The 26,583-nt window shown below is 45.1% G+C and overlaps 1 protein-coding gene across 8 annotated transcripts in view; it reads right to left on the bottom strand.

Moving 5' to 3' along the window:
• Positions 1 to 26,583, bottom strand: part of NALCN (sodium leak channel, non-selective) — a 640,650-nt gene that overhangs the window by 256,568 nt on the left and 357,499 nt on the right. For all 8 annotated transcript variants that reach the window (XM_068267982.1, XM_068267985.1, XM_068267987.1 and 5 more), the window contains one exon: positions 13,437 to 13,511. In XM_068267982.1, the coding sequence (XP_068124083.1) occupies positions 13,437 to 13,511 (75 nt within the window). The remainder of the gene's footprint in view (positions 1 to 13,436; positions 13,512 to 26,583) is intronic.

Raw genomic sequence — 26,583 nt, 5'->3', positions numbered from 1 at the left:
AACCTACGCAAATGAACAGGCAAAAGTGGGTACAATCATTTCCCTACTCCAAGGGGAAACCTCAAGCTTGGACCTTACAGCTACGGGAACAGGGAAGTCCTATTGTTGGATCAGTTGAAGCATTGTTCAAATCTCTTGCTGAAATGTATGATGATCCTGCCCGAGCAGCTTCTGCTGAATCCGCCTTACAAAATCTACACCAGAGTCGATGTCCAGTCGAAGATTATGTATCTTATTTCCGTAGATGGAGTGGAGACACTGAATGGAATGACTCGGCACTCAAGTTCCAATTCCGACTAGGACTTTGTGAACAACTAAAGGACGAACTAGCCCGAGTTGGAGTTCCTGATACTTTGTCTGACCTTATCCATCTTTCTATTTAAATTGATACACGTTTCAGAGAAAAAAAGACTAGTTGCCTCCCGCTCCACTTGGGTACCCTCGTCTGTTTCAAGTTTTTCGTCTGCTTCTTCAGCTCTTTCAGTCAGTTCCCCTACTGCCAGTTCTGAGGAACCTGAGCCAATGCAAATTGGACTTGCTCGGGGCCCTCTTTCTACAGAAGAGAGACAACGTAGACGTCAAGCTAACCTTTGTATGTACTGTGGAGCATCCGGACATTTAAGTCAAGACTGTCCTGTGAAACCTTCTGGAAAGATGATTTCCAGTTCCAGTCTAGAACCTGCGCCTCAACAACCCTCCTCAGCTCATCTTCCATTGTCTTTGTCATTATAGGGCCCAGGAGGGGTAATAGAAATTGAAGCCATCGTTGACTCGGGCGCCTGCTCATGCTTCATTGATTCCCAGCTTGCTCAAAAATTCCACCTGCCTACTCGCCATAAGAAACAACCAATCCCAATACTACTTGCTGATGGATCATCCATTCACTCCGGTCCTATTGATCAAGAGACTGTTCCATTATTAGTTTCCATTCAAGGAAATCACCAAGAATGTATCAGTTTTGACCTGCTGCCCTCACCATTGTTCCCGGTCATCCTGGGCTTACCCTGGCTTCAGGCACATAATCCACTCATTGATTGGAAAACAAGAAAGATCAATTTCCAATTTACCTACTGTCATTGTTTCTGTCTATCCAGTATTGGTCATCTACTCTGTATTCGTCCAGATTTAGAGAAATTACTTCCATCAGTTTACCAGGACTTTAAAGACATCTTTGATAAAAAAGCTGCAGACACTCTTCCACCTCACAGGATCTTTGACTGCCCTATCGAGATTCAGTCTGGAGCCAAGATTCCTTTTGGAATAACTTTTTCTCTATCTGAAGCCAAATCAGTAGCTCTTAAACAATATATTGATGAGAACTTAGCCAAGGGGTTCATTCGCCCTTCTACTTCCCCTGCTGGAGCAGGAATCTTCTTTGTGGAAAAAAAGGATAGTTCTTTACGTCCGTGTGTGGACTATCGGGAAATGAACAAGATTACCATAAAGAATCGATACCCCTTGCCACTGTTACCTGATCTCTTCCAGAGTCTCTGCTCAGCAAAGGTTTTCAACAAATTAGAACTATGTGGAGCCTACAATCTTATTCGAATCAGAGATGGAGATAAGTGGAAAACAGCCCTTCCCTCCCGTTATGGTCATTTTGAGTACCTTGTCATGCCGTTTGGCCTTTGCAATGCTCCTGCCACCTTTCAGCACTTCGTTAACGACATCTTCAGAGATTTCATCGACAACTTTATGACTGTCTACTTAGATGATATACTTATATTCTCTTCTTCCTTAACTGAACATCATGAACATGTTAAGAAAGTACTAGGTCAATTAAGGATTCATCAGCTCTATGCTAAGCTTGAAAAGTGTGCTTTCAATCAAGAAGAAATACAGTTTTTAGGGTTCTAGATCTCTTCTAAAGGTATTAAGATGGATGATCAGAAAGTGACAGCAATCTTAGAATGGCCAACAGACAGTAAATCTGTTCAACGTTTTATTGGCTTTGCCAATTTTTACAGAAGATTCATTATAGATTTTACAGCGGTTGTTTCTCCCATCACACAACTTACTAGCATCAACAAGAAGTTCATGTGGACTCCTGAAGTGCAAGAAGCCTTTGAGAAACTTAAAATACTTTTTACTTCTGCACCTCTCCTCCGCCATCCTGATCCTACTCATCCATTTGTCCTAGAAGTCGATGCCTCAGAGAATGCAGTTGGTGCTGTTTTATCACAACGTTTTGGTCCAAATAACTTGCTCCATCCGGTAGCTTTCTTTTCACGAAAATTAACTTCATCTGAACAAAATTACAATGTAGCAGACCAGGAATTACTAACCATTAAAGCAGCATTGGAGGAATGGAGATATTTGTTGGAAGGCACTCAGCATCTCATAATGATATTTACTGATCACAAGAACCTAGTGTACTTAAAAACGGCCAAAAGACTCCGGCCCCGTCAAGCACGGTGGTACTCTTCTTTACACATTTCAATTTCCATTTGACTTACAGACCAGTCTATCTGTAAGGATGGTGCATACCTTCGTTTTGATAAACTTCTGGTACCCAAGAAACTTCACTTGTCTGTTTTACAATTCTGTCATGATAACGCTCTAGCAGGTCATTTTGGTGAAGAAAAGACTTTGGAACTCATGGAATGCTATTTTGGTGGCCTGGAATGAAAAAAGACTGTCACGATTTTGTAGCTTCCTGTGTGGTTTGTGCTCGCTCCAAGAATCCTCATCAACTTCCTTGGGGATGGCTTACTCCTTTGCCTGTACCATCTTGTCCTTGGGAAATGATATCCATGGATTTTATTACCGACTTACCAGTTTCTGAAGGGTGTATGTAACAAACATGGAAGAGACAGCTGCGGTGAACAGCGATACCACCGCAGCTGTCTCCATCTCCCTGCCTAGCGATCTATCAGGTCCTCGGGCGTCTAGCATGCCGAAGACGGGTTTGTCAGCAGCACATAGAGTTGCATTGTCGCATGCGTGCGCGCACAGACGAGACCTTATGCGGGGAGGAGGCGCGTCAGCTGGACGGCCGGTCGGCTGACGTCAGAGCACACCTCTCCTCATTGGTTGATGAGAGGGGGCGTGCCGGAGGGGTCTCCTCTGTTTCTTAAGCTTCCCTGAATCACTCGCAACTTGTCTGCTGTTGCGAATACTTCGTGTTAGCACTCAGACCTTATATAGATCCGGTGTGCTTTGATCCGGGAGGAAACCAGGGATTTCACACAGTGATAGGATTGTTTGATAGCCTTAATCATAATTAATCCTAAGAACGTGGGACCAAGATTTGTGGGACCTTTCCCTGTGTTGTCCCAAGTGAATGCTGTTGCTTTCAAGCTGGACTTACCAAGTTATTTAAAAATTCATCCAGTGTTTCATGTCTGTTTGAAGAAAGTGGTTCCTGACCCGTTTCCAGGCAGATCTTTCCCTCCTCCTCCACCCGTTCTGGTTGACCATTCTCAAGAATTTGAAGTAGAGAAAATTTTAGATTCCAGGCGCAGAGGTAGATCATTACAATATAAAATACAATATGTTTGTGCGCTCACTCACAAATGTCCCAAACAAGCTGTCCCCAATTGGAACAGCTATAGTCCCTTTACTTATCTAAAAAAGTTCTTTTCTGGATCGCAGCGTCGGTCACCAAGCATATGGCGTAAATTATGATATTCCTCCAAAGACACTGCGCTCTCTCCTTCAGAAGTTCCTTCCTCCAAAGATGTTGCTCAGAGAAAGAAAGAAAAAACGCACCATAGCATAATACTGCTTCAAATATATTGCCTCTTCCCACAACACCCAGTGCTGCAAATGATATCCGTGTACATCCACCAGTATACAGGGTCTCACAGGTCCTCACCATATATAGTGGCTGCCAGATCACAGACAGCTATAAGCGCCTCCACACAACAAACAGAAAGTGCCCAGCTCCTTATTGTATCCAGGTGTCCCACCAAGCATACGTGGCCTCTCACCTTGTCCGCTGCCGTCCAAGTTATAAGACAGCAAATGCACTTGTTTGTCCCATCAGCATCATAATTCCACCAAACAGATCATCCCAAGAGCAGTTTCCTCATTTGACCTAGTGACTGAAGAGCCTCTCATAGCATAAAACCATCGATTTATTTAAAATTGTAATAAAATAGTGCACTCACATATTTCCAAAGATAAACAAGCATAGCATAAAATCAACTGCTTCCACGCCAACTCTCCACGCCCGTAGCTCCGCCCTACGCGTTTCGTGCATGCGCACTCATCAGGGGCTGGAGGCGTTTGGCAAGCTGGCGTATTAAATACCGTTATACCCTGCCGCTGTCCAATGGGCTGGTAGCGCCCTTTCCCAAGATGGCCGCTAGCCTACTTCCGCCCTCCTCACGCACTTCCATGTCTAGTGCGCAGATATCCTATACTGCCATTCAACCTTACTTCCCTCTCTATCTCATCTGCACGTCAGAGTGGGCGGGGCCACCAAGACAGCCACCACGGCACTGTCCCAGCTTTCATTAGAGACGCATACGTCACCCTCCATCTCCTGTGGTCCCGCCCATCAGCATCATACCGTGCAATCTTACTCCGGGCCGCTCGTTGTTTGAGCCCACTGATTGGCTCAGTCTGCCGGTTTTTGTGATTGGCCAAGCCAAAATGTTTCTAATAATTACTGGCCCGCTAGTTGTCTAAGAATGCCAGTTTTTGGCTATAGGGAATCTGCTCCTAATAGTTACACTTTTTAACAGAATGCATATCACAATTTCCATCCCAAATGCTTACTCCTCAAACCCCTGATGTCATAATTCTAGATGGCATTCCACATGATAATTATTATGAACAGTATCAATTATTAGCAGTATTATATATACATCAGTCACAAACTTTATAGTTATACCCAATAACAGTACCTACACTTGATTTCAAACGAAAACCAGCCCAATACCCCCCAATGAATGATTAATGGACATGTTGCACACACACGCATCTGCCCAACCGCGGCAGATGCACGGGCCAACTCCGTGCACACAGATCCCCCACCCCCACAGCTACGATCTACATCCATACCCCCACCCACTCATCCAAGGCCCAGAATCCCCCATAATCACCCCACATCCTAAACGATCACAATAATAAGGCAATATGTCCCAAGCTCCATCATAACCCAGCACACATGAGGCACATGCATGTCCCAGAAAGGGGGGGCACGCATCTGTCCCACTATCAGTCATTAGATATAAAACAATTTAAATCAAACTCAACATTTAACCCCCTCGGATGCAGGGTTTTCATCTCAAATATCCACCGTGACTCCATTCTGGACAATTCTCTAACCTTATTGCACCCCCGCCAGTTAGCACGCAATCTGTCTATTCCACAGAATTTCATCCCAGCAGGGTCACATCCATGATCCAGGAAACTGCTCTTGGGATGATCTGTTTGGTGGAATTATGATGCTGATGGGACAAACAAGTGCATTTGCTGTCTTATAACTTGGACGGCAGCGGACAAGGTGAGAGGCCACGTATGCTTGGTGGGACACCTGGATACAATAAGGAGCTGGGCACTTTCTGTTTGTTGTGTGGAGGCGCTTATAGCTGTCTGTGATCTGGCAGCCACTATATATGGTGAGGACCTGTGAGACCCTGTATACTGGTGGATGTACACGGATATCATTTGCAGTTTGGCGCCAAAACACAGGGGGCGGCCTATAAAAGGCAGTCCAACCCTGCACTACTTGCTGACAGTTCATGCAGCTTGGCTAGCTCTAGTCTCTGAGCCTGAGCCCGCTTGTATCCTGATTGATCCTCTGTGTTTGACCCTTGGCTTTGTTCCGAACTGTGATTGACTGCTGCCTGCCCCGACCTCTGGCTAGTTTCTGGTTAACGATTGTCTGCTGCCCGCCCTGACCTCTGGCTTGTTTAACGAGTACGATCCTCTGCTGCCTGCCCCTATTCTCGGCCTGTCTTGACTAAGAGTTCCACATTGCGGTGTCAATTGTTCTCCAAACCACTGTAAGGGCTGGAACCCACAGGAGCGCTTTTGGCAGCGTTTTGGCAGCACTGCGATACGCTAGCAGTTTGCCAAAACGCTGGGCTAATGTTAATGGATGGGGAAACTTCCACAGGAGCGTTTGCGTTTCCCAGAAACGCAAATGCAGGACCTGCAGCATTTTGGGAGCGTTAGCGCTTCAATGTAAAGTATTGAAACGCTAGCAGAAGCGCTCAGCAAAACCTAAACTGAGCGGTTTTGCTAGCGTTTTGCGGTTCAGCACACTGTAACAAAATTAAAAATAATTAACAGGACCAATCAGGATAAAAACGCAAAACGCAAAACGCTACGCACCCGCTGGGCAAAATAATACAATGGTGCAAAACACGACCAAAAAACGCGCATGAATCCGCTTGCAAACCGCTCAGACAAAACGCTAGCGGTTGCGTTTTGCGTTTGCTGATTTCAGTGGGTTCCAGGCCTTAGGGTTTCTCTGAGTGCAACCTGGTGGGCACTAGGCAGCAAAGTCCATCGTCTCCACTAGGGGGACGCTGGTGAAGACCCCGTGGTCACTTAGATTCTGTGCTTTGGGAGACTGTCACCTCAGTGGGGAGGTCAACAATACACCTGAAGTAAGCAGCTGCATAACACTTTAGAACCTCTAAAGCAAAAGACAAAGACAAACACTTATATAGCGCTTTTTCTCCTGGCGGACTCAAAGCGCCAGAGCTGCAGCCACTAGGACGCGCTCTATAGGCAGTAGCAGTGTTAGGGAGACTTGCCTAAGGTCTCCTGCTGAATAGGTGCTGGCTTACTGAACAGGCAGAGCCGAGATTCGAACCCTGGTCTCCCGTGTCAGAGGCAGAGCCCTTAACCATTACACTATCCAGCTACTAGGGGTCAGGAACCTTTGTGGCTGAGAGAGCCATAAACGCCATACATTTTAAAATGTATTTCCATGAGAGCCATACAACATGTTTCAAACTGGGACAGTGCGCATGCGCAGCAGAGGGCTTACATCCCTGTTGCCATGGTGATGTGCATACAGTTGATTTGCCAGTCAGCGGAGGTGTCAGACACGTCTTCAGCTTCTCTTGGGTTTCAGCAACATCAGCAATTTCCCCGTGAGCAAGACAGGAGAAATACCAACTAAAAGCTTTTACAATTAGCTAGCTGACTTAGGGGTTGATTCACTTTTCAGGACGAGATCCCCGCACTTTGGCTCAACAGGCTGCCTGTCAAGTGACAGGCAGCCTATTGGGCCAATCAAAGTGCAGGGATCTTGTCCTACAAAGTCACTGGACCTGACACGGTCAAGAGTGGGACAATTGGAGCAGCTGTTTGTTATAGGGGGACCGTGAGTAAGTTAGTAGTGCATGCTACAGCAATAGCGTGCCTACTTTGAAAATATTACTTGCTCTTCCACACTAAGCTGCGCTGCTTGAGCAGTGTAGCTTAGTGAATCAACCCCTACTGAATTGTCTGTGAACCAACCAGATGCAGCCATCAAAAGAGCCACATCTGGCTCCCGAGCCATAGGTTCCCTACCCCTGCTCTAAAGAAACTCCTACTCAACAGGAAAAAACTGCAAAATGCAGGGTGCACTGCTGTCATCAAAACTCTTAATATTAAAATGGATCAATAAACACACTGCATTGCAGATATCAACAGTTGAAAATGGATGGTAATGGAGAATCAAAGCACAAACCAAGAGTTTACAACACATCCATTAAAATCACTTACTTCTGATCAGTTTCACTTCTGATCTGTTTCAAGTGAGTGATTGGATCTGACATTGGTTGGCTATAGAAAAAAGCTAGCATACACATGTATGCAAATTTTTCATATTTCTGAATGGGGATTGAAAATGAACAAAAAGGAAATACACACGGAACAATAGCCAGTAGTTCCAATACTTTTCAGCATGTCTGATCTGCTTCCGATAGAGAAAGAAATCGATTTTGAGCTGGGATTGGCTGTCAGTAGTCAGTATGCTGTCGATTTTTATGTCCCATCCATCTGATCATTTTCTTGATTGGAAATAGTAGTTGAGTTGAAAATTGCATGGTGTGTACCCAACTTAAAGTGCACCCGAGACGAGGGGGACTAAAAATTTTATACATACCTGGGGCTTCCTCCAGCCCCCTCTGCGCAGATGGTTCCCATGCTGGTGTCTCAATCCTCCTAGATGCTCTGGTAGCAGCCCCGTTCTGCGTGGCCAGTCAGCGATCCAGAGGGGACTGGAGTTCAGCTTCACTTCAAGTGAAGCTGAACTCTTCCACTGGACAGAAGGAAAACACAGAGACATGCAACCTCTATGTATTTTAGAGAGTTTACCCTTTCTAATTCCCCCTCATCTGTGACTAGGAACAATTTGTAATTTGATCCCTTGGCTGCGTCAGCTGACTGCCACGGCAGAGAGCTCATTTGTGCTCATACAGGATATTCACAATATGTCTGCTTCCATGAAAGCAGGAAGCAGACAAACTGCAGATTTATTGCAGGATTGGTATCAGCTGTAACAAAGAAATGTTTTTCTGTAAAGGTTATTATGCTGTTGCATATCTTTTAAAACTGAGATGAAGTTCTGAGTTCAGGTCTGCTTTAAAGCATATTTATCTGACAGCAGTTCACTTTTAAAAAGTACTTTTGAGAAGCATAAAGAAATATTGATTAAATCATATTACATTTGTAGTGGATAAATCTTAGCAGGAGAAGTTCTGAATCTGGCTTTTAATGAATGCATTGAATTTTATTTAGATGTGCCTGAATGTTTACTGCATCGAAAAAGCTAATTATATTTTGAAAGGAACATTTTATGCTGTCTCTGAAAACTGTCTCTCTACTTAGCTATAATGCATGCTTCAGGTATTGTCTTTAAATTAAAGTGGACCCAAATTAAAAATACAAGAAATAAAATCTATTTCTAAATTATAATAATAAATAGCAGCCTTTTTTCAGCTGGATGATGACAAATATAAAATATTTTACATTTATTGGAGAAACCCCTCCCTTCCTTTCAAATTGCAGGGATTTTTCCGGCAAACTGGTGGAGTAGGCGGTGTCCGGCAATGGAGGAATTGCTAATGGCTGCCCCCAGTATAACCCTAGCTATGAAAAGAGAAGGGTGAAAAGCATGCACTGAAATGCTCATAGGCTTAAAGGAGTTTTTATTTATCTTTGTATGTGTCAGAGTGGTGCAACTAAATATTTTTAATTAAAAAAATGTTTGGTTTGGGTCCGCTTTAAGGGAACATACTGATTTTATAGCACCTGTTGATTTTCATGCTATTTAATATAAGCCTGTTATGCTTAAAATAATCCAAAATTTGAAAAGCACATGCTTTTGCCACATGTATTTGATGCAGATATGTATACTGAAGGAGGCAGTGTCAGCACTTACATTTACCTTTTTCATTCTCATACATGGGCTGTAAATATAGTAGCTGCGGAACTTTGGGCTCACAGCCATTATTAAAAAGTTGATTTGGTCCAACATTCTTCAGTGTAGAGCTCATATAATTAAAGGTATCAGTGGTCATTTAGGAGCATGGCGTAAGAACTTGTGTATGTTGCCTATAGTAACAAACCTATCTTGCTTCTTTGTCTTTTTTGCTCAGACAGAAACCAAAAGAGGAATTTGAGGGCTATATGAGCACTAATGATGGATGGAAAATTCTCCTAAAAGGCTATTTGTTTTAATTGGGTTTGTCAAATCACTGAACAATTAATACAGGTTCTTCCTTCGCAAAGAAGTAAACATCATAGGGCATAAAAGAAACATTTAATTGGTCCCCAAACTGTAGAAACAGTCTGGTCTAAAACTCTGACATAACATTCAATAAAAATGTGTTTTCCTACTTTTTATTACTCATACAGTTATCATATTTGCTTTTGTGCATAAGTAATATTGTCTGTTAACAAATTATAAGTTTCCAAAGTGTAGTTTATATTACCCTGAAAGCTGGCATTGCATTTTATTCAAATGACATTTTATTATATATGAACATCTGCTAATGAGCTTTTCTGAACTGTGTGTGTGTGTGTGTGAGAGAGCTCCTTCACTTGTTAGACTGTGTTTACACACATTGTAACAACATTGGAATGTAAACAAAGATACTGTTATCTACAGTGTGGATGAGGATTGAAGCTGAATAGCAGGACAAAAAGCTTTTGTTTAAAGGGGAACTTCAGCCTAAACAAACATACTGTCATTAACCACTTGATGACCCAGCCTTTACCCCCCCTTAAGGACCAGCGCTGATTTCGCTGCTCTGTGCTGGGTGGGCTCTACAGCCCCCAGCACAGATCAAACACCAGGCAGAGCGACCAGATCGCCCCCCTTTTTTCCCCACTAGGGGGATGATGTGCTGGGGGGGTCTGATCGCTTCTGCCTGCGAGTGGCTGGCGGGGGGGCACCTCAAAGCCCCTCCACCGCAGGATTCCCCCTCTCCCTCTCCTCCCTCCCTTCCCCGGAGATCGGAGGCTGCACAGGAACGGATCTGTCCTGTGCAGCCTCTAACAGGCTCCTGCCTGTCATGTGACAGCGATCCCCGGCCGCTGATTGGCCGGGGATCGCTGATCTAGTACAACGCTGCTACTGTTAGCAGCGTTGTACAAATGTAAACAAAGCGGATTATTTCCGCTTGTGTTTACATTTAGCCTGCGAGCCGCAATCGGTGGCCCGCAGGCTATTCACGGAGCCCCCCGCCGTGAATTGACAGGAAGCAACCGCTCGCGCGAGCGGCTGTTTCCTGATTAATCAGCCTGCAGCCGGCGACGCAGATCTGCGTCGCTGGTCCTGCAGCTGCCACTTTGCCGACGCGCATTATGAGTGCGCGGTCGGCAAGTGGTTAAGTTACATTAGTTATGTTAATTAGAATAGATAGGTAACATAACCTCTTACTCACCCTGTTTTAAAAGAACAGGCAAATGTTTGTGATTCATGGGGGGTGCCATCTTTGTCATGGGGGCAGCCATCTTTTTGGTTGAAAGGAGGTGACAGGGAGCAGGAGACACAGTTCCAACTGTCCTGTGTCCTGATCACCCCTCCCAGCTGCGCACCCTAGGCTTCAAATGTCAAATTAAAAATGAAAGAGAAAAAAATGTGCACCAAAACAGCAGAACGATAGCAACAACATCAGAAATCCCATCATGCTTTGCACAGCATCAGGGGAAAAATGCCCGGGCAATTTTCTTCTGTGCAGCTAAAAATGAGTCTTGTATAAGAGAAACAAAGTTCTGATGCTGTGAAACTGTTAAAGAAACACGAGGCCTTTTCAGTGCTGCTGAGTCTATTTTTAGTCTGGAGGTTCACTTTAACCATTTCAGTGATGTTCTGCTAAAAAAAAATTCTGGGATAGTAGCTTTCGTGCTGTGAGGAATCTTTTAGAGCGAAGCAGAAATGCTGGCTTTCAGACCACTTTAAATGTTGTGTCACAGATAATGTATAATGCACACAGCATATGGATATAGAGATGCACGATAAATTTACAGACCTGACATCTTTCTGTTAAATAGGCTAAAGGACCACTCCAATGAAAAAAGTAAGCAGTTCAAATCTGACAGAACTGATAGGTTTTGGAGAAAACCCTGAGAATCCTCGTGGGGGATTCTCAGGGTTTTCTTTGTTTTTCAGAACCATTTCCCGAATGGCAGTTGCCACTTCTAACTGATGAGATAGTGTACAAGTGAGTAGGGAGACTGGCTGGTATCTTACTATTTTGGCAGTTAAACCGCTGTTCAGGAAATACTTCTGAAAGCAAAGACAGCCCTGAAAATCCCCCATGAGGAGATGGACTAGTCCAAAACTTGTCGGTTGTGTCAGATTTTAACTGTTTACTTTTTTCGCTGGAGTGGTCCTTTAAAGGGAACCTGTACTGAGTAAAAAGATTTAAAATAAACACATGAGGTAACTTCAAATGAACATTACATAGTTACCTTGCCATCAGTTCCTTTCAGAAGCTCACCATTTTCTTCTGACAATGATTCCTTCCAGTTCTGACAACATTTTGTCAGAACTGAAATATATCAGTTGCTGTCAGTTATTTAGCAGTTGCTGTCAGCTATAGCTGAGAGGACGACAGATGTGCCAAGTAATGTCTATGTTTCCCTAGGGCTCAAGTGGGCAATGTTACAGTTTAACTGTGTGCTGACCAGAAAGCTGTTATGGGGTAATGGCCATTTTCAAAATGGAGGACGGAGAATTTCCTTGTTCACAGTGGACAAACAGGACGCGGCAAAGGAGAAAGAGATTGAGGAGTAGACTACACGGGAGGTAAGTATGACCTGTGTATGTTTATTTTTACTTTAAATTTTCAGTTCAGGTTTTCTTTAACCCTCCTGGCGATATGAAAAATTCCGGCAGGAGGCAGCACGGCAGTTTTTTTTTTTTTAAATCATGTAGCGAGCCCAGGGCTCGCTACATGATAGCCGCTGCTCAGCGGCATCCCCCCGCCCGCTTCGATCAGGAAATCCCGTTCAAAGAACGGGATTTCCTGGAGGGCTTCCCCCGTCGCCATGGCAACGGGGCGGGATGACGTCACCGACGTCAGCGACGTCGTGACGTCATTGGGAGTCCCGATCCACCCCTTGGGGCTGCCTGGCACTGATTGGCCAGGCAGCGCACGGGCTCTGGGGGGGGGGGGGGGCGCGCCGCAACGTATAGCGGCGATCGGGCGCGGGGTGGTGGTGATCAGTGTGCTGGCGCAGCTAGCAAAGTGCTAGCTGCGTCCAGCAAAAAAAAAAATTAAGAAAATCGGCCCAGCGGGGCCGGAGAAAACCTCCTGCGCGGCTTACCCCGAACTACGTTCGGGGAGACCGCCAGGAAGGTTTAAAGACAAACTGGTTCTCCCTGTTCCTGGTCCCCATAGGGACCAGTAAACTATTAATGCTAGTGATAATTTCCTGCTTTCAAACACAGTTTTACAGTTGAGTTCTCATGTATGAATATAATATGTTTGACCCCAGCAATCTGATCCTTGTAACGTAAACCTGTCACTAGATCGAAATCTAAAATAAAATAAATGCCGGCACCCACAGTTGTTCATGAGTGCCCTGAGCTCGAATGTCAAAGTTCTGCCACATTTCCCATGTATCCCATAATGCTCAAGGCTTCTTTGGCAGTAAGGAGGCTTGCATTACAAGAGGGTACGGTAGATCTTTGACTTTTCTGCTGAAAGTGGAAAATGGCAATGGCTTAGAGGCTTCTAATGTGTTCTGCTAGATAAACAAGTGAATGAGTAAGTACCTCAGGGTTCCTGCTTTTAGTATCTGCTGCCAGTTTTATAATTTTAATCTAGTGACAAGAACGTGTTTCAGTGCGGCTTGCCTAAATGTATACTGCATCTTGATGTGAAATAAGCCTTCACCATCTGTAGGGAATTATTCATTTATTATCACAGCATTTTCTGAAATAACAGTTTTCTGCAAAGAGCTCTGAGCCAGCTTCAGTGACAGTGATAATTATGTTACATTTCTTGGAATGGAGTAAACTTAATTACCTGCTTAAGCTTTTTCAAATCTTCATCAAGCTCTAAATTGTCCAAGATAACTGCAACAAACAAGCTCAGCAAGATCTGTTAAAATGAAATAAAAAAAGCATATCTATTAAACATTGCATAACAGGTCAAATAAATCCTTTCATTGTTTGATTTCAGATAAAGCAAGGAAGAAATAGAACATTTATAAAGTTATTTATTTTTGTCCATGACTAGTGTTAGTGTTCAAATATTCAGGACCCTTCATTCGGAGACTTGAATTATGCCGAACACCGCACTTCAGCAGTGGACAGGGTCACGGGACTGTGGTTCACATCGCGGTGCACGTGACCCTGATGCTTCCTCCTTCCAAGACGGAAGGAGGAAGCATCAGTCTTGTGAAGCGCAGCATTAGTGACCACACCAGGACCCTGTCCACTAATGTGCTGAAGTGCGGTGTTCGTCATAAATCAGGTTTCGGAATGCAGGATCCTCAATTAAAACACCTACACTATCCATTCACTCCACTATCAACGGCACAACAACAGAGACATGGGCACCAGTGTTAAAGGCCACCCCCCTCCCCCTGCCTTTTACATAATACGGCTCCTGTCGAAAGTTTGGTCACACTCCCTCCTTCAATTGATTTTCTTTTCCTACATTGTAGAGTAATAATGATGACATCACAACGATGAAGGTATGCACATGGAATTGTTTAGTAAACAAAAAGTTCTAAACAAAGCAGAATATGCTTTCAATTTTAGATTCTTCAAAGAATCCACACATTTTTCTGATGACAGCTTTAACAACTTCTAGCATTCTCTCAATCAGCAACATGAGGCTGTTACCCTCTCTCTGGATTTCCATGAATTAGTAGTATTTGAGAGAAATCTTCCCAATTCAAACAGCGATACCAACAACAATCTGAAAATGGTTCTATGCCTTCCCCACTTTATAAAGTATTGCCATATAATATTTCTGAAATTCAGGTTAAAGGGTAAATTATCTGAGAGGCTGCCATCTTTTATTTCCATTATGGCTGGTTCACATGGGTGGTTAACGCAGCAATCAAAAGCGTAGTTATAAAGTGATCAACTGCCATGACATTCAAATGAATGGAAGCATTTTTTAAACTATTGTGACGGCAGTTGGCATCATTCAATTAAACATTGCGATAGAGCCTGTCATCTCGTCTTGGATGCTATGGGCAATATGCAATTACGTTTTTCACCTGAGTTTTCTCCAAGGTGATATTTTTAAACTTGTCAATAAAATGCCTTATAAACCACCAGAAAGCAAGAAAATACTCAAAATAATTTTTTTTGTACTTTTTCACCTATTTTTTTAGTTGAAAAGTCTTGGAAAATTACTTTAAATCGAAGATGAAAAAGTATCTCCTGGTAGAAAACTCAGGTGAAAAAGTGAATTGCATATGGCCCTATGTCCTGCTTCCAGCATCATCTGCAGCATCATCTGCATTTATGAATCCGTTCACATATATTAGATAGATGGCACTATGGTGCATTGGCAGATGAGTTACAGGGGCTGCATGACTGCCACTCTGGTGCACAGCATGCTCAAGCCAAAAGATAAACAGTCCAATAGAATGAAGAGAAGAAGGCTAGTATGGCTGACGATGTTAATTTATTGCTATGACAAAATACAAGGAACCAATGTTGAGCGATTTTCTGTTCTGTAGCAGGAAAGCATTTAGCATTGGCTAAACGAACTGCCGCCAGCCATTCCACAGAAGCCCGTGTGAACAGTGCCAGTTGCCCAGCTGTCATACTGGTTTGGTTTTAGGAGTATCTAGTGTCCAGGTATTGAATACAGAGGCACAGCCCAACAGTAAAGCAAGCGTCATGCTTCTTGCCGTCAAATTCCTGCAGGTGGCAGCATTGTGGACTTTGCATGGACTTCCGCTGTCCACCACCAGAGACTTTCCATCTGAATAAAAAGCCAATGAATGCAAAGGGTATTTATTACCAAATTAAAGCACCATCAGTGCATTTTATTGGAAACCGCATTTCATCACAAACAGCGCTGAATTACTGTACCAGGTGCGTATGAGTTCTCCATATATTCATTGGTTATACATTCAAGAGGTAAGTCTACTTTTAATATTGTAAGAATGTTATCCAATCAGGGCTCCTCCTATTTTTTTTTGTATTTGACCTTGAGTGGTCACTTTTTTAAATAAGCCCATCGTTATCCACCTTTTATAGTGTTTTCAAATGTTTTATATCAATTGGCCCCTTGTTTATGTCACTTTAACCTTTACATTTACTAACTTACTAACTACTTTTCTGCTTTTTATAGAATAATTAACACTTTATCTCCCTAGGCACAAACCTTGCAAAAAAATTTTAAATGTCTTAATAGCATCACTACTGTCCCCTACCGTCATAGATGTCCTAGTCTTCTATTGTACTGTGGACCTGGAGCAATCATAGCTATAGAGACCTCTAAAAGAAACCTTGTTGTGTAAATTCAGCAGTAGGTTTTGTTTTATTGTGGACTATATTATATTTTATTCAGGAGTTATGTCCTGTAACTGAATGCTATTGTTGAAAATGTATGCTAGCAAAAAATTCACGTGCAATCCTGTCTCATAATTCAGATGGGATACCAGGAGCTTAAAACTCTTGAAGATGAACATGCCTCTGTATTGCAGAACACTTAATGGGACAATAAAAACTGTAATTAGAAATATTGCATTGTGCTAACAAGTACTGCAGAAATAATAGCAAAACACCCTCAAACAATTTAATAACTTAGGAAAGCAACTGTTATTTTCCTAAAAATCAGCTGCATAGCAAGTTGAATGGTAACAGGCTGGCGGCAGATATATTGTTTATCTTAATGGAAAAATATAATCAGGATATAATTTTGATACAGAACAGTGAGATGGTACAGAGGGGATATCTAAGCATTTCAGCTTACTCAAAGCAGAACTCCAGACTTATAATACAAAAGAAAAACCTGTAAGAAGAAAACATAATACTAACCTTTACATGAAGGCTCCTGATGGTCCCTACTACTCCTCTTCTTCCCTTTATAGGTGTCTTCACAACATCAAAGTGAAAGTGGTGAAGATTCTCCCAGTATTGTCTTTCAAACTTTCCACCATATCCTACTGCTGCTGCTAATTAGCACTATGAGATGGGGAAGGGAGCTGGTTTCATCAAGGAAACCCACTTAATGTTCCCATAGTTGGAGTGAGCATGATCAAAGTTTGTGGGTCAAACATTAAGACATCAAATAGAAATGAAGAGGGGCAACAGAAGCATGGGTCTGGGAGCCAATTAAACTCTTCTTACATTGGCATTAAAAGGAGAAAGGTTTGGTTCTGCCAAAGGTTTCCATTTTCATCTGTGATCTGGTAGGGAGATTCTCTTTGATCCCAGATCTTTATGTAGCAGTAAGAGTGGAAGTGTGACCTGTATTTCCCAGTTTTTTTCTTAGAAATACTTCCAATATATACCTATGAAGGATCCATCAGAGACTGGTAATACCATGATACCGGTGTCAGCAGTCTGCTGGTAGAGTTGGGCCGAACCTCCGATTTTAGGTTCGCGAACTTCCGCGGAAGGTTCGGTTCGCGTTAAAGTTCGCGAACCGCAATAGACTTCAATGGGGATGCGAACTTTGAAAAAAAAAATAATTATGCTGGCCACAAAAGTGATGGAAAAGATGTTTCAAGGGGTCTAACACCTGGAGGGGGGCATGGCGGAGTGGGATACATGCCAAAAGTCCCGGGGAAAAATCTGGATTTGACGCAAAGCAGCGTTTTAAGGGCAGAAATCACATTGAATGCTAAATGACAGGCCTAAAGTGCTTTCAAACATCTTGCATGTGTATACATCAATCAGGTAGTGTAATTAAGGTACTGCTTCACACTGACACACCAAACTTACTGTGTAACGCACCGCAAACAGCTGTTTGTGTAGTGACGGCCGTGCTGGACTGGTGCGCACCATGGCGAGAGTGCAGGTTTTGGTGGCTTTACAGCCCATATGGTCGCCTGGCTGATGTAGCTGAATGACAGAACAGTGACTGTCCAGCTGATCAAATTTGGTCTGACCACAATGAGGCAACGACCTTATTATCGTGGGTGTGCCCCCGAGACACTCATCTAGGCGCCGGTCATTGCTTCATTGTGATACGCAAGCCCCTTCACCACGGCAAGGTAATGATCACGAAGGGGAATGGGCGCATGTACATGCCTTTTCTTTTGTTGTTGCAGCTGCCCGCAGTGCAGCCAGAAAAATTAGGCAGTCATGTTCACGCACCAGAAAAATTATTACAGCGGCCGCTGCTAGCAGCGGCCTAAAAAATTCAGCAATCCGCCTGGAGTCCCGGACCCTGTTGGTGGTGGCGGAGAAGGTAGTCAAGCGGCCTGCAGGCAGACATGCTGTGTGGAGGGACTGGGAGCGACTTAGTCTTCTTGGGGCAGGCCAGGCAGCCAGTCACACGGCGTGCAGGCAGAGATGCTGTGAGTGCGGGGACTGACTTAGTCTTGGGGCGGGCAGCAGCCCTCCGGGATCCATGCCTCATTCATTTTGATAAAGGTGAGGTACTTAACACTTTTGTGACTTAGGCGACTTCTCTTCTCTGTGACAATGCCTCCAGCTGCGCTGAAGGTCCTTTCTGACAGGACGCTTGCGGCAGGGCAGGAGAGAAGTTGGATGGCAAATTGGGACAGCTCTGGCCACAGGTCAAGCTTGCGCACCCAGTAGTTCAAGGGTTCCTCATCGCTGTTCACAGCAGTGTCTACATCCACACTTAAGGCCAGGTAGTCGGCTACCTGCCGTTCCAGCCGTTGGTGGAGGGTGGATCCGGAAGGGCTACGGCGAGGCGTTGGACTAAAGAACGTCCGCATGTCCGACATCACCATGAGATCGCTGGAGCGTCCTGTCTTTGACTGCGTGGACACGGGAGGAGGATTAGTGGCAGTGGTACCTTGCTGGCATTGTGCCGTCACATCACCCTTAAAGGCATTGTAAAGCATAGTTGACAGCTGGTTCTGCATGTGCTGCATCCTTTCCACCTTCCGGTGAGTTGGTAACAGGTCCGCCACTTTGTGCCTGTACCGAGGGTCTAGTAGTGTGGCCACCCAGTACAGGTCATTCCCCTTGAGGTTTTTTATACGGGGGTCCCTCAACAGGCAGGACAGCATAAAAGACGACATCTGCACAAAGTCGGATCCAGTACCCTCCATCTCCTCTTGCTCTTCCTCAGTGACGTCAGGTAAGTCAACCTCCTCCCCCCAGCCGCGAACAATACCACGGGAAGGTTGAGCAGCACAAGCCCCTTGCGATGCCTGCTGAGGTTGTTCTCCTGCCGCTGTCCCCTCCTCCTCCTCCTCCTCCCCCAAAGAAACACCTTGCTCATCATCCTCTGAGTCTGACTCGTCTTCTGCACACGACTTCTCTTCTTCCTCCTCCTCCCCCCTCTGTGCTGCCGCAGGTGTTGAGAAAACAGCTGGGTCTGATGAAAATTGGTCCCATGCCTGTTCCTGCCGTAACGGTTCCTGGTCACGCTCATTCACAGCTTCATCCGCCACTCTATGCACAGCACGCTCCAAGAAGTAAGCGTAGGGAATTAAGTCGCTGATGGTGCCCTCACTGCGGCTCACCAGGTTGGTCACCTCCTCAAACGGCCGCATGAGCCTGCATGCATTTTCCATCAGTGTCCAGTTGTCGGGCCAGAACATCCCCATCTTCCCAGACTCTTTCATTCTACTGTAGTTGTAGAGGTAGTGGGTCACGGCTTTCTTCTGTTCTAGCAGGCGGGAGAACATGAGCAGGGTCGAGTTCCAGCGAGTCGGGCTATCGCAAATGAGGCGTCTCACCGGCATGTTGTTTTTGCGCTGAATTTCCGCAAAGCGTGCCATGGCTGTGTAAGACCGCCTCAAATGCCCACAGAACTTCCTGGCCTGCTTCAGGACATTCGCTAAGCCAGGGTACTTTGCCACAAATCTTTGAACCACTAGATTCATGACATGTGCCATGCAGGGTATGTGTGTCAGCTTCCCCATATGCAAAGCGGCAAGCAGATTACTGCCGTTGTCGCACACCACGTTGCCTATCTCCAGGTGGTGCGGGGTCAGCCACTCATCCACCTGTTTCTTAAGAGCAGCCAGGAGAGCTGCTCCAGTGTGACTCTCCGCTTTGAGACAAGACATGTCTAAGATGGCGTGACACCGTCTTACCTGGCATGCAGCATAGGCCCTGCGGAGCTGGGGCTGTGTAGCTGGAGAGGAGAACTGCCACTCAGCCAAGGAGGAGGAGGACAGCGAAGAGCATGTAGCAGGAGGAGAGGAGGTGGCAGGAGGCCTGCCTGCAAGCCGTGGAGGTGTTACAATTTGGTCCGCTGCGCTCTGCTTGCCATCGTTCACCACCAGGTTCACCCAATGGGCTGTGTAGGTAATGTAGCGGCCCTGCCCGTGCTTGGCAGACCAGGCATCCGTGGTCAGGTGTACCCTTGACCCAATGCTCTTCGCAAGAGATGACACCACTTGCCTCTCAACTTCACGGTGCACTTGGGGTATGGCCTTTCTCGAAAAATAAGTGCGGCCTGGCATCTTCCACTGCGGTGTTCCGATGGCCACAAATTTACGGAAGGCCTCAGAGTCCACCAGCCGGTATGGTAACAGCTGCCGAGCTAACAGTTCCGCCACGCCAGCTGTCAGACGCCGGGCAAGGGGGTGACTGGCCGAAATTGGCTTCTTCCGCTCAAACATTTCCTTCACGGACACCTGACTGCTGCTGTGGGCAGAGGAGCAGGAACCGCTCAAGGGCAGAGGCGGAGTGGAGGAGGGTGCCTGTGAAGGTGGAAGGGAGAAAGCGGCAGAAGCAGATAATGCACCTGATGGAGGAGGAAGAGGAGAAGGAGGGTGGCTTTGCTTTTGTGTGCTGCTGCTGCTTTTGCTCAGGTGGCCATCCCATTGCTGTTTGTGCCTTTTCTCCAGGTGCCTTCGTAAGGCACTTGTCCCTACGTGAGTGTTGGCCTTTCCACGGCTCAATTTTTGTTGGCAGAGCGAACAGATGGCTTTGGTCCGATCTGAGGCACACACATTAAAAAATTTCCACACCGCTGAGCCACCCTGGGATGTGGGCACTATGGGGACCTCAGCAGCTGATGCTGAAGGGCAAGTTGGCTGGCTGTACATAGGTGGCGATACATGGTGCCGGACTCTGCCACCAGCTGTTTCTGACGAAGAGCTGCCCCAGCTTCTTTCAGCAACTTCTCTCCTCCTACTACTCTCTGACCCCCCCTCTGAACTGTCCCCCTCTTCATCTCCTCTATTGGGAACATACAGAGGATCCCTGTTACCGTCATCATCGTAGTCATCCTGCCCAGCTTCGCTTGCCTCAGACAAATCCAAACTTGCACCATCAGTAGGTCCTTCATCCTCCTGACACGTTACATCCATAGTGTTGCCGCGTAACTCAGACATATGAGCTGGTGAAAATTCATCTGGCTGTAACAACAATGGCTGTGCATCAGTGATTTCACCACTAAATAATTCTTGCGAAGTGTCAAATGCAGCGGAAGTGGTGCTAGTAGTAGCGCTGGTGGCTGAGCAAGATGAGGTGTTCTGTGTCGCTAAATACTCAACCACGGGACTTCCGGTTCCGGCGCCTGAATGGAAGGAGGTTGAGCTGAGAGCTCCGTTAGCCGAGTCCCCGCCGGTGATCCCCAGAGCACACAAAGCGCCCCCGCTTGTCAGCGGCAGTCTCCGGAGACCATCTGGACTCACCAGCCGACATCCGCTCGCCTCATGGACCGGTACATAACGTGGTCCACAACGAAGCAAATCCCTGACACGGAGGAAGCCGCTCCCAATATGGCCGCCGTCCCTCCCTCCCTGCAGCCCGCTCAGCCACAGTCTCCCACAATAGATCCGGAGATCCAGCAATCGCTGGGCACTGAGTACCCAGATGACTCCCAGCAGGCAGAGCAAGGTGAGAGAGGAAGGGGGGACATTGACTACCAAAAGCTGGCCACAGCGGTGGTGGAGAAGTTAGCACCAGAGCTGCAGACAGTAATACAGGCAGCAATAGATCAGACGCTTAAGGGGATTAACTTTAAAATAAAAGTGCACGATCAGCGCCTAGATCAAGCAAAAGCCCGCATTCAACAGATAGAAGATGAAAGAGCAAATGAAAAGCAGGGAGATAAGCAGATGAAGGCTGAACACAAACAAATGCAGGAAAAGTTGCAGGACTTGGAAAACCGCTCACGACGTAACAACCTCAGAGTGGTGGGCCTTCCTGAGTCCATGACAGCCCAAGCTCTACGTGACTTTTGTGCTTCCACACTCCCTAAAATGTTAGGATTCAAGAGAGGATGCAAAGTGGAACGAGCCCACAGAGTGGGACCCCCGCGATCCCCCTCAGATAAACGCCCTCCACGCCTAGTTCTTGCCAGATATCTGGATTTTGCCGAAAAAAACGAGCTGTTGCGATCATACAGAGAGCTAGATCACCCCCTGGAGCATCAAAGCACGCAGATTCGGATCTTTAATGATTATTTAGCTGAAGTCTCTAAGAAACGTCAAGCTTTCAATCCAGCCTGTGCGCTATGCATTGCAAAGAAATGGAAATTTGCATTACAGTATCCTGCAATCTTGAGAGTGACAGACGACGCTGACGAAACGCACGTATTTCACTCAGTCACTGAGGCCTTTACTTTTCTGCGAAGAGACAATCCTAATCCTGATTGAGATCAGGAATCTTTTTTCTTTCTGCATTGACTGAAGTTGATAGGCAGGGGGCGCTGCCATACTGTAGCTTGTTCACCCCCTAGAATTGAAATAGTCATGTTGACTCCTTTTGTTTTTTCTATACAGTTCTGAATTTTCAGTTGGTGACAACCTACTTTTGATGGGAGGTGCGGGCTTCCCTATTTTACTTACAGCTAAGGAAATGACACTGGCCGGAGTACCGGCGTGGAGTAAAGATGTTGAGGATGACGTCCAGGGTAGAAGTGGAGTCACGTAACTATGCTTTTTGTTGGTTTTGTTTTTCTTTGTTTTTTCTGGTGTTTTTTGTTTTTTCTCCGCCGGCACGGACATTAAGCCCTATGGTGAAATCAAGGAGCAGTTTAGCTCCTTCTTGCAAATCCTTGCCAAATGGGGAGAGGGTTAGGGAAGGGGGGAGGCAAACTTTGGGAGGGATCTGTCATCTCGGAAATGAGAGTATTTTCAAGTTATATGTGATATGTAGGGTGTCGCCCAGCCTGATCCACGATACACTGCCTCCATGATGTTAAAAATAACATCGTGGAATGTTAAGGGCCTGCGCTCCCCAGGGAAGCGCTCAATAGCGCTCCGCCATCTCAAAAAGGTTAAATTAGACATAGCAATGCTTCAAGAGTGCCACTTAACGCAGGATCAATTTAAGTATATGTCTAAATCCTGGGTGGGACAGGTTTATGATTCTTCAGCGCAGGGGCGTAAAGCTGGAGTCTTAATTTTATTACACAAATCTCTGCAGGGACAGATTATTAACCACAAAGCTGACGATGAGGGGCGGTGGGCATGGGTCAGGCTGCGTTTGGCAGGAGAAGAATTGATCCTCTTCAATGTATATGCTCCAAATGAGGAGGACAAATCTTTTTATAATGAGATTAGAAAAGAGGTACTACTGTTGGGGGATGTTAAAATAATTCAAGGGGGCGATTTTAACGCCATTATGGATACGTTCGAGGATAGATCCAAAAGAACGCTACCAAGCAAGCTCACTACCATTAAATCGCAAATCCTGAATGACTACATAGCATCCACTCCCTTACGTGACAGCTGGAGGGTTTTGCATCCAGATAGTGAAGAGTTCACTTTTCATTCTAACCCCCATGATGTTTGGTCTCGCCTAGACTATCTTTTTGTCACGCCCTCGGTATTGTCACAAATAACACATGCAGAAATCCTAGATCTCGTAATATCAGACCATGCCCCCATACAAATATCATTCTCTCCTACAATCCCTAAGGGTACTGATATCATCTGGCGCTTCCCGTCACATCTATATGAGGACGAGGGTTTTGCCCAACTGCTTTTACAGTGGTGGTGGGAATATAAAGACGATAATGCCCCTCATATAAAAGACATCTTCCTCTTCTGGGAGGCTGCCAAACCTACACTCAGAGGGAGAATAATTAGCTATGTGGCAGGCAAAAGAAAGAAGTCCCACGAATCATATATCTCCTCTATGGAAAAACTACGATCCGCCCATAAGATATTCCTCAACAGTCCCACCCCGGAATCACGCTTAGAATGGCTAGCAGCGAAAAAACAATCTGATACGGACTTCAAGATCAGAGAGAGATACCTACGATCCTATAGGGATTTGTACTACTATAAATTTGGGAACAAAATGGGGAGCCTCCTCTCGAGAATGGCAAGACCCCCTCAAACCACTACGGTTATAACTAGCCTAAGAGCTCCGTCAGGCCAGATTTTAAATGACCCTAAATCCATTAGTACGGCCTTTTGCAACTTTTATAAAAATTTATATAAACGATCCCACGAACAAACCTTAGAGAGTCCTCCTTGGTTTGATGAACTATCTTTTCCGGCCTTGTCGGAGGAAGACCTATCCTTTCTAAATGCGAACATCACTCCAGAAGAGGTAAAAGGTACAATTAAATCCCTTTCAAATAAAAAGGCCCCAGGACCAGATGGGCTCACCCCCGAATTCTATAAAATTTTAAAACAAGAATTAGCACCATATCTTGCTTCTCTGTTTAATAAAATCTTGGAGGGAGGGCAGTACCCATTGTCAGAGAACATGGCCTACATCAAACTGATCCCAAAACAAGGCAAGGATCTCTTAGACCCAGGATCCTATCGCCCCATCTCCTTGATAAATCAGGACCTTAAGATATTGTCTAAAATAATGGCCGATAGACTGGCAGATTTACTTCCCAAACTTGTGAGTCCTAACCAGGTGGGATTTGTACGCCACCGATCTGCCATAGCCAATATTCGTAAGGTGCTGATAGCTCAAGACCATGTTAGAGCTTATCCCAAATCATGTAACACCTACGCACTACTTCTGATTGACGCCGAAAAGGCCTTCGACAACGTCAATTGGGATTGGATGGAGAGAATTTTAGACAAAATGAATCTACAGGGGGGAATCAGGAACCTAATAAAAGCAATGCATACTAACCCGAGGGCGCGGATATATATCCCGGGGTTCCTCTCCGAGGAAATTGCGCTCGAAAAAGGTACTAGACAGGGCTGCCCCCTGTCTCCCTTACTCTTTAACCTAGCGCTAGAACCTCTGACTCAGAGATTAAATAGGGGCGTGCGTGGTATGGATGTGGGGGATACAGTGATTTCTCAGGCCATGTTCGCTGATGATATTTTGCTATTCCTAAGAAATCCGGAGTCCCAACTGAAGGAAGTCTTCAAAATTATTCAGGAAGTGGGATCACTTAGCGGGTTCAAAGTTAACATATCCAAATGTGAACTAATGTATCTTTCCCCCTGTGCTCCCGGACACAAATTGACCCACCTCCCTGTCAAAGTCAGTCCAGTGATTACATATCTAGGTATCAAGATACATAAAGATCCGAACATGTTATATTCCTTGAACTATGCCCCGTTGATTAGGGACCTAAAACGCCAATTAATCAGCTGGGAAAACCTGCCAATTAATCTCCCGGGAAGGGCGGCCCTCATTAAATCGGTTACTTTTGGTAGACTATTATACCCCTTACAGACCATCCCCTTGCTGATGAAGCATTCAGACGTACAAGACATAAATAGGGCCCTAAATAAATTCTTGTGGAGAAATAAAAAGCCAAGGATAGCTCTTTCCAAGCTGACACTCCCTAGACTGTGGGGGGGGTCTTGCAATTCCAGATATCCGACGTTACAATTTATCATGTCTAACCAGACATATTAGAGACTGGCTTAATAAATCCAGCAAATACTCAAACTACTCCCTGGAGGCATCTTTCTCGGATCCCTGGTCACTCTCAGGTCTCCTACATACCACACAAAAACACATGCCACCGAAACTCAAGAACAGTAGAGTAATTAAAGATACAGTGATGGCCTGGAGAATCCTTAGGAAAACATTTTTAGCTCCACAACAAGTCTCTAAATATATGCCACTATAGGGTCTCCCGGGCTTTCCAGCTAGTTTGGCTCATGGGGGTTTTCTGTCTTGGAAAGAAAAAGGTATCGAGTGTTTGGGGCATATATGTGATCTGCGCAGGGGGAGGCTTTTGACCTTTCACGAGATTAGGGCTAAATTTGGTGTACCTAGGAGCCACTTCCTGTACTATGGACAACTACAATCATACATACGAAGCAAAATAAGGGACATATCAAAAATAGCAAACCTTGATTCGTTTGATAAGTTTATCTCCCCTCATACCTCCCAGCTATCACTCTCTGAAATTCATGCTAGACTTCAGGAGATTAAATTAGACGCCAAAGCACAAAATAACTTTTCCAAATGGAAAAAAGATATTTCGAGTGAAAATCTCGAGGCAAAAATATTGGAAGGCTACAGGGTGGTCCATAAAATGGTACCTGGGGAAACCTGGAGGGAATCACAACTTAAATTGATCCATAGGGCTAAATTTGCCTTTAATATAAAGTACCAAATCCCCCCTGCGCATTATTCTCCGAGATGTCCCAAATGCTCCTTGCAAAATGCTGATTTATTCCACTGTCTTTATTCTTGTCCAACAATAGTAAAATTTTGGTGTGATGTTTTGATATATATTAAACAAGTATGTAACCTGCAACTGATTCTATGCCCACTCATGCTCTTGTTTAATTATGTTGAACCCAATAAGCCAGGCCCAAGCGCAAATGCTAACCCGAACTTGACTAAGCTAGCACATTTGATTATTATAGCTTCCCGCAAAGTTATTTTCAACAGATGGATATATCCAAGTACCCCCACGGTTTGGGACGTAAAAGAAGAGCTTCATCATATCTACAACCAAGACAAACTAGAGTCTATCATACACAAAGACAAGAAAACAGCAGGTTTCTTCAAAAAGTGGAAAGGCTTTATTCTTGCAACTCTTACAAATGATGAGATAAAGACATTGATGGAACATTTTAAACATACCAAATGGTACCTCACGGAACAGCTGCAGGGTGCCCTGGGTCGCCTTGATATTACATAAGGACTAA

This window comes from Hyperolius riggenbachi, chromosome 2 (assembly GCF_040937935.1).
Source record: "Hyperolius riggenbachi isolate aHypRig1 chromosome 2, aHypRig1.pri, whole genome shotgun sequence".
In the NCBI taxonomy this organism is placed as follows: domain Eukaryota; kingdom Metazoa; phylum Chordata; class Amphibia; order Anura; family Hyperoliidae; genus Hyperolius; species Hyperolius riggenbachi.
This window is presented reverse-complemented; position numbering and strand designations above follow the sequence as displayed.